An 8,085-nucleotide genomic window follows, 5' to 3' on the forward strand; every position below is an offset into this window, starting at 1 on the left:
CTCCCACCAGAGGGGGAGTGGTTCCTCGCAGGACAATCACAATAACCAAATACACAGGTGTGAGATAACCAAAGAGCTTTTAGTGAGAACACAATAACACAGATATATCACACTTCATATAACACGTGTCCCTCTCTAGAGGGAACACTAATCACAGCGTATCACACCACTCTACCTCTGCGCCACGGCGGACGCCCAAACATTATGCGCCACGGCGGACGCCAATACCTTATGCGCCACGGCGGACGCTAATACCTTATGCGCCACGGCGGACGCCAATACCTTATGCGCCACGGCGGACGCCAACGATTGTACAGAGAAAACCCTCCCTGTGTTCAGTAACCCCAACCCAATGTCTCGCACTCCCAAGTCATAAACCAGTGTGTGTGTGTGTGACTGCGCAGCCACTATGTCGGTTGATAGGCCTTGTTGGTGCACGTGAGGGTGTGGGTTACCTGCCGAGCACTCCAGTACTCGGACCTGCAACGGACTTCTCAAAGGATCTAGACGAACTCCTTCACGATTTCCGGATCCAACACAGGATGATCCCTCAGGGGCGATCCCACCCTGATAACAGTCCAGCTTGCTCCACAAGACACGCAGTATTCTTTATTCTTACTATCTAATAGCTAATGGGGCTGATCCCTCTCTAGGGCCTGTCCCTACAATACTTCACTAAGATGACTCAGGGCTATCTGGGGCCTAGGGGAATAGCTGGCCTAGTGCAGAGAGTCACTGACTCCTGCACCCTACCTCCTTCCCCTAGCTGCTCCGGTCACCAACTGCCTGTGTGCAAAAACCCCGCGAAAAGTATCCATTCCCTGCAAGCAGGGAGCTCCTCCAGCCCTATTGGCTCCCTGGCGTCACATGGGGTTCCCTAATGCTCCTGGGATCTGTAGTCCCTGGCCAATACCTTCCCTGGTAGGCTAGGGCTTCGCGGGCTTACATCTGCGCATGCGCGAGCTGACTGGAGTCTCCCGCACCTGCTCTAACTGCGCATGCGCGAGCTATCTTTCAATGGCGGCGCCCTGCTCCGTTAGCCCTGCTCCGTTAGCCGCCGCGACTCCATCAATGCGATCGCAGCCTCGGCAACCGGCCCGATCGCGTCCCCGGCAACCGGCCCGACCGCGTCCCTGGCAACCGGCCGCAACTATAGACAACGCTCGGCTCGCATCCTAGAAGGAGGGGGGTGAGTACGCAAGGGGGACCTGGCTACATCCTCCCCCTGGTAAAATCCCCAACGTCCTCGCTTGGGACACCCTGCAATACAACTATATACAAAAGTTATATAATGAAAATTTCAACAACCAACCGTGATTTCGCTATTATCAGCTCTAAATCAGATTATACATTTCACTGAACATCACAATAACTGACTGTACTTTGCTGCGAGCCCGCTGCTGAGCCTCATAATGGGGTGCCCCAACTTGATCATAGGTTACCCGATTTGGAGGGTACCTGACTCTTTGGCTCCTACGGAGTTGTTCTTCCGCGACTCCCTCGGGGGAGTAGTACACATAGTCCTGAGGCTCAGCCTCTTCCCTCGAGGGGATAATGGTCTCTGAACAGTCTCTGTTAGGCACAAAGCACGGGCTCTGTGCATCCAAAGGATGGCCCGTTGGGGCCACCTTAGTAGGCATTGTCCCATGGGGCCCTTTACCCGTAGCTCCTCCGGGAGATGCCCCTTCTGTGGGGAAGTCCCTTTGAGAGGGTCCCTCCATAGGATCTTCAGAAGTTTCAGAGTGGGTCTCGTTATTGACAGTCTCTTGACCCATCTCTGACGACTCGTGCTCACCGTTGAGCGGTGTGGCCAGTATCTCTGTCTCTTCATCTTCTACTTGTGGAAAGGGGAGAAGATGATTACGGTGCCTTACCTTTACCCGGCCATCAGTGTCTTTGATGCGATAAACCGGGAGGCCAGGCATCTGGGATTCTATTTCATACACTCCGTCTCTCCATCGGTCGGCCAATTTGTGCTTTCCCGGGACTCCCAAATTCCGAAGCAATACAGCATCCCCAGGACGAAGTTCCCGATATCTGACCTTATGGTCGTATCGCCTTTTGTTGTCAGCGTTCAACTTAGCTGTAGCCTTCTCAGCTTGTTGATAGGCCTGCTGTAAACTGTCTTTGAGTCTTTGTACGTATTTGAAATGGGTAGCATTGTGTATCCCATCCGTCGAAACTCTAAGACGTATGTCCACTGGCAGTCTTGCCTCTCGCCCAAACATGAGGAAGTAGGGGGAGAATCCCGTTGATTCGTGTCTAGTGCAATTGTACGCATGCACCAGGGCCTCTACGTGTCGGCTCCATTCAGTTTTCTGAGCACTCCGTAGTGTTCCGAGCATATCCAATAAGGTTCGATTAAAGCGCTCCGGCAGTGCATCTCCTTCGGGGTGATACGGGGTTGTTCGCGACTTGGTGATATCCAGCATTTTGAGTAACTCTCTGATCAAAGTACTCTCAAAGTCCCGCCCTTGATCGGAGTGAAGGCGGTTGGGGAGACCGTAGTGCACGAAGTACTTCTCCCATAATATTTTTGCCACGGTGATAGCTTTCTGATCTTTAGTGGGGAAGGCCTGAGCATACCGGGTGTAATGGTCCGTGACGACTAGCACGTTGCATATTCCCCGGCTGTCAGGCTCAATGCACAGAAAGTCCATACACACAAGGTCCATGGGGTCCGAACTTTTTAGATGGCCCATGGGGGCTGCTCGTGTAGGCAGGCTCTTGCGCTGTATACACCTAGTACAGCGGCGACAGTGACGTTCAACGGCCTCGTGTAGAGACTTCAACACCAGATATTGTAAGTTCTTAGGGAGGACTAGTTGTCACCTATCCGGGTGGTTGTGGTATTGCACCACCCGATAGAGTAAGCAATGGTCTATTTCGAATTTGTCCCATTCCCGCATGAGCAAGGCCACCAGGTCATTGGGTGCGCGTTTCAGAAGGGCTGCGTTCTGCTTTTCAACGGCTCGCCTGATAATACTAACGACAGGGTCTCGTATTTGGTAGTCTACTAGATCCTTCCACCGTAATACCTTGTCATGCGGGATGTTCATCCCTTTTGGGTCGCAGTAGGGGGCTGGGACAGCCTGCGACCGGCATCCCAATGAGTCAGCCACTCTTAATTCTGAAAAGGCCACTTGGTTGTTGACGATAGCGGCCATGCTACACATAGCTCGCACTCCTGGTCCTGGGATTTCCTCCCATTCCTCATCATCTGGATTAGCACTTAAACCGGGTCGTCTGGATAGAGCGTCAGCCCCTATATTCAAGGGTCCCGGCTTATACTTCATGGTGAACCGATAGCTGCTTAGAGCGGCCAGCCAGCGGTGTCCAGCGGCGTCTAATTTAGCCGAGGTGTTGACATAAGTGAGGGGATTGTTATCCGTCCTTACTTCGAAGGTAACACCGTACAGGTAGTCGTGGAGCTTCTCGGTGATAGCCCACTTGAGAGCCAGAAATTCCAACTTGTGGACGGGGTATCTCTGTTCACTGGGTGTCAGGCTGCGGCTGATGTAGGCCACAGGCCGAAGGCCCTCAGGGTGCTTTTGATGTAGGACGGCACCCAGTCCATTGAGACTGGCATCCACATGTAGAACGTAAGGTTGTTCGGGGTCAGCATACGCAAGCACCGGTGCCTCGGTTAGACACTTCTTCAATTTCAGGAAGGCCTGCTCGCACTCAGGCGTCCATTTATCACCAAACGGTTGGCGTGCCGATACAGCTTTCCTCCCGGTCTCTGAGGGATATATCTTCAACAGACTGTTCAGGTGTTTAGCTCTACTAGAGTACCCTTCCACGAAGCGACGGTAATACCCACAGAATCCCAGGAAGGATCGCAGCTCCGTGACATTCTCGGGACGAGGCCAGTTCACTACTGCTTCTACCTTGGCGGGGTCGGTGGCGATCCCCTGGGCGGACACGATGTGCCCCACGTAAGTCACTGAGGTATGACAAAACCGGCACTTGTCTAGGGACAATTTCAGCCCTTCATTCCCTAGCCGGTCTATTACTTTAAGTAACCGCTCTTCGTGCTCTTCTAGAGTCCTTCCGAAGACAATGATGTCATCCAGATATACCAGACACTCCCGCGGGTTCATATCCCCGATTGTCTTCTCCATCAACCTTTGGAAGGTAGCAGGCGCCCCACATATACCTTGGGGCATACGTGTGAATTGGTAGAATCCCAAGGGGCAGACGAAAGCTGTCTTCTCCTGATCTTCCTCGTTCATAGGTACCTGATAGTACCCCGATCGCAGGTCGAGCACGCTGAACCATTGACTTCCATTCAGCGCATTCAGGATCTCTTCAATACGCGGAAGGGTGTACTGATCCGGTATCGTACGATTGTTCAGGGTTCGATAATCAACACACAGTCGTACGGATCCGTTCTTTTTACGCACCACCACTATGGGCGACGCATAGGGCCCCCGAGACTCCTTCAAAATCCCGGCCCCTTTCATGTCGTCAAGGGTTTCCCTCACATCGTCCATATCCCGCGGGGCGATGCGGCGAGAGCGTTCTCGGAACGGGGTGGTATCATTCAGTCGGATGGTATGTTGGGCACTGCGACTGCACCCCACATCCATCTCACTTGTGGAGAATACCTGTCGGCGTTGGTTCAACTGAGTGGCTAGCCGCTCCTTCCACTGAGTGGACAGCGTCGACTCCCCGAAGTTGAAGTCCAGCTCGACTAACCGTTCGTCCACGGCCACCGCCTTCACCTGAGGCGTGGTTTCTACAGGGCTGACTGGATATATGCAACCTAACTTCTGGTCGGCATCAAATTCCATCAAGAAGGGGGAGAGATTCTGTACATACACGTGGGTTCGGAGTGGGATCTTAGTTGTCCACTCCCTCACTTCGGGTAGTATCCTATACGCTCTCGGGACTTCTTCGTCTTCAGGCGTATTCTCCAGGGAGAACAGCTGATCACTCTCCTCTCGTTCGGGATAACAACACCAGACGGCCATCTTTTGTACTCCCCCTGGTAATATGGTCGTCAGTCCCCGTTGACAATTGTATAGATCCCCATGACGCTCCAGAGCATATACCCGTTTGCATTCCTCTCGTAGGACTGGATCTAGGAGGGAGGTGGCTAGCGGCAATTCGTTAGTCTCTTTCAAGTACGCTCGGACCACCGCTTGTACTATGTCGGTGTTGGTACCCAGGATGATCGGATACTTGTACTGATCCTGGGGCTCCGGACACACTAGCGCTGTTACAAACATAGAGTGTTGCTTGGACTTGGCCCCAGTGGCTTTAGTCGGATCACTGGTGGAAGGCTCCTTAACCTTGGCGGGAGTATGCAACCGGGCGTAGGCTTCATGTCTCTTTATCTCATCCATTAACTCATCCCAGCAAGGGGGATCACCTCGCATCCGGGAACATTTAATCATGAGGGCGATAGAATTGTCGGGAAGTGCTCCTCTCAGGAATTGATTCCAGCAATACTCATTCACCTGTGTGGACTCAATCTGGTCCCTTTTTCGCATCTCCCATAAGACAGCCCTAATTCGCTGAAGGTAATCAGATAGCTCTTCTCCCAGTTTCTGGCGAAGGTTGAAGTAGCGCGTCATCAGTTGTCCTTCGTCTTCAGTTCGCCCGTAGGCCCGTTCAAGAGTCTCTAACATTTGCTGAGCGGTAACATCCGCATGTTGATCCTTAGCCAGTCGTATTGTGGTGGAAGCGGGTGGCCGCAGGCATTCCATTAGGCGTTGTCGTTTTGCTAACTCAGGGCACGTCCACTCTTCTACAACCTGGGAAGTGTACTCTATCCACACTTCAAACGCTTCTTCACCCGCCGGGGTTGGTTTTGTCCCTGAAAAGATTTTTAGTTTGTGATACTGCTGTTGGATCGACGCTTCGGCCTTGGCCCCTCCCAGCTTGGCAATAATCTGAGCTAGCATTCGGATGTCATTTCCCTCGGTAGCAGAGGGCTGGGCAATACTTAGTGGTGGACTGCAGTCGGCGGCGGTACCTAAATTAGACTCGCAATAACTCTCAGGGGGGGAAGGTGATGTACACATATCCACCTCTTCCAAGTTCGTGTGGGAACTGCGGGGCTCAGATTTGATGGGTCGCTCCGGGTACACCACCGTACAATCAACATCAGCCGAGCCTTCGAACCACAAGCTGGACGGACCGTGGCTTTCATTTATATTTCGCCCGATACTCACTAACACGGAGCAATACCCCTTGTCTTCCAAGTGTTGATCAACCACGACTATGGGGGCAGTCCCCCGGAGATGAGGGTTTTGCCTCAATGCCGCTCGTATCTCTGATGAGGGAATATCTACAGGGACGTGGCACACCGCCAGCGCATGGGCCGGCGGCACTCCCAACTTCAGGGCCCAGTCGTGGACCTCGTGTCCGGACTTTACAACCATGATAAAAACATAGGAATTGGACAATTTGGAAAAATAAGATAGGGCACCCCAGGTCTCTCGATCTCAGCAGCGCCTCCAAATGTAACGGGTATTCCCCCACCCAATCGCAGATATTGTGTAGATGCAAGGAACATATATTGTTACTCAGGTGTGGTGCATAACCTGTTGGCTCACAGGAGGGCTGAGCTTCCGCCACGGGGAACCTGGGGCAATTACACTAGGGGTGATCACTTACAACGATGCAGCGCCTCCACCTGCGATGGCTCCCACCAGAGGGGGAGTGGTTCCTCGCAGGACAATCACAATAACCAAATACACAGGTGTGAGATAACCAAAGAGCTTTTAGTGAGAACACAATAACACAGATATATCACACTTCATATAACACGTGTCCCTCTCTAGAGGGAACACTAATCACAGCGTATCACACCCCTCTACCTCTGCGCCACGGCGGACGCCCAAACATTATGCGCCACGGCGGACGCCAATACCTTATGCGCCACGGCGAACGCTAATACCTTATGCGCCACGGCGGACGCCAACGATTGTACAGAGAAACCCCTCCCTGTGTTCAGTAACCCCAACCCAATGTCTTGCACTCCCAAGTCATAAACCAGTGTGTGTGTGTGTGACTGCGCAGCCACTATGTCGGTTGATAGGCCTTGTTGGTGCACGTGAGGGTGTGGGTTACCTGCCGAGCACTCCAGTACTCGGACCTGCAACGGACTTCTCAAAGGATCTAGACGAACTCCTTCACGATTTCCGGATCCAACACAGGATGATCCCTCAGGGGCGATCCCACCCTGATAACAGTCCAGCTTGCTCCGCAAGACACGCAGTATTCTTTATTCTTACTATCTAATAGCTAATGGGGCTGATCCCTCTCTAGGGCCTGTCCCTACAATACTTCACTAAGATGACTCAGGGCTATCTGGGGCCTAGGGGAATAGCTGGCCTAGTGCAGAGAGTCACTGACTCCTGCACCCTACCTCCTTCCCCTAGCTGCTCCGGTCACCAACTGCCTGTGTGCAAAAACCCCGCGAAAAGTATCCATTCCCTGCAAGCAGGGAGCTCCTCCAGCCCTATTGGCTCCCTGGCGTCACATGGGGTTCCCTAATGCTCCTGGGATCTGTAGTCCCTGGCCAATACCTTCCCTGGTAGGCTAGGGCTTCGCGGGCTTACATCTGCGCATGCGCGAGCTGACTGGAGTCTCCCGCACCTGCTCTAACTGCGCATGCGCAAGCTATCTTTCAATGGCGGCGCCCTGCTCCGTTAGCCGCCGCGACTCCATCAACGCGATCGCAGCCTCGGCAACCGGCCCGATCGCGTCCCCGGCAACCGGCCCGACTGCGTCCCTGGCAACCGGCCGCAACTATAGACAACGCGCGGCTCGCATCCCAGAAGGAGGGGGGTGAGTACGCAAGGGGGACCTGGCTACATATGTATATCTTTATTCATATAGCGCCATCCAGGTACATAGCGCGTCCCCGCAGTGACGTAATAATATAACACATAATGGGAATAAGCGCTTCAGACATGGCTGTAACAATAGGAAAGGGGGGTCCCTGCCCCGAAGAGCTTGCGATCTAAGGCCGCCTCCATAGTCCCCGCGCCGCAATCAAAAGGCCGTAACTCAATGAGGATGTTCATAGAGCTGCCGCGCGTCCACAAGAGCGACGGCGCTCGCGATTTC

General features: G+C 53.4%; 1 protein-coding gene across 1 annotated transcript; it reads right to left on the reverse strand.

Moving 5' to 3' along the window:
* Nucleotides 1–3,313: 3,313 nt before the first annotated feature.
* LOC142488294 (paraneoplastic antigen Ma1 homolog) lies at nucleotides 3,314–6,392 on the reverse strand. Its single transcript, XM_075588666.1, has 3 exons — nucleotides 5,058–6,392; nucleotides 4,611–4,727; nucleotides 3,314–3,346 (listed from the first exon to the last, which is right to left on the reverse strand). Exons 1-3 carry the CDS (start codon nucleotides 6,390–6,392, stop codon nucleotides 3,314–3,316), a joined length of 1,485 nt encoding a protein of 494 aa, XP_075444781.1.
* Between the last annotated feature and the right edge of the window lie 1,693 nt (nucleotides 6,393–8,085).

Source organism: Ascaphus truei, chromosome 2 (assembly GCF_040206685.1).
Source record: "Ascaphus truei isolate aAscTru1 chromosome 2, aAscTru1.hap1, whole genome shotgun sequence".
Lineage (NCBI taxonomy): Eukaryota > Metazoa > Chordata > Amphibia > Anura > Ascaphidae > Ascaphus > Ascaphus truei.

Coding starts and splice junctions, on each gene's coding strand:
- LOC142488294 (XM_075588666.1), bottom strand. CDS start 6,392: ATGGTTGTAAAGTCCGGACACGAGGTCCACGACTGGGCCCTGAAGTTG. Junction 4,728..5,057: donor TACGAGAGGAATGCAAACGG/GTATATGCTCTG, acceptor ACCACGCCTCAG/GTGAAGGCGGTGGCCGTGGA. Junction 3,347..4,610: donor AGTTGAACCAACGCCGACAG/GTATTCTCCACA, acceptor CGGCTAAATTAG/ACGCCGCTGGACACCGCTGG.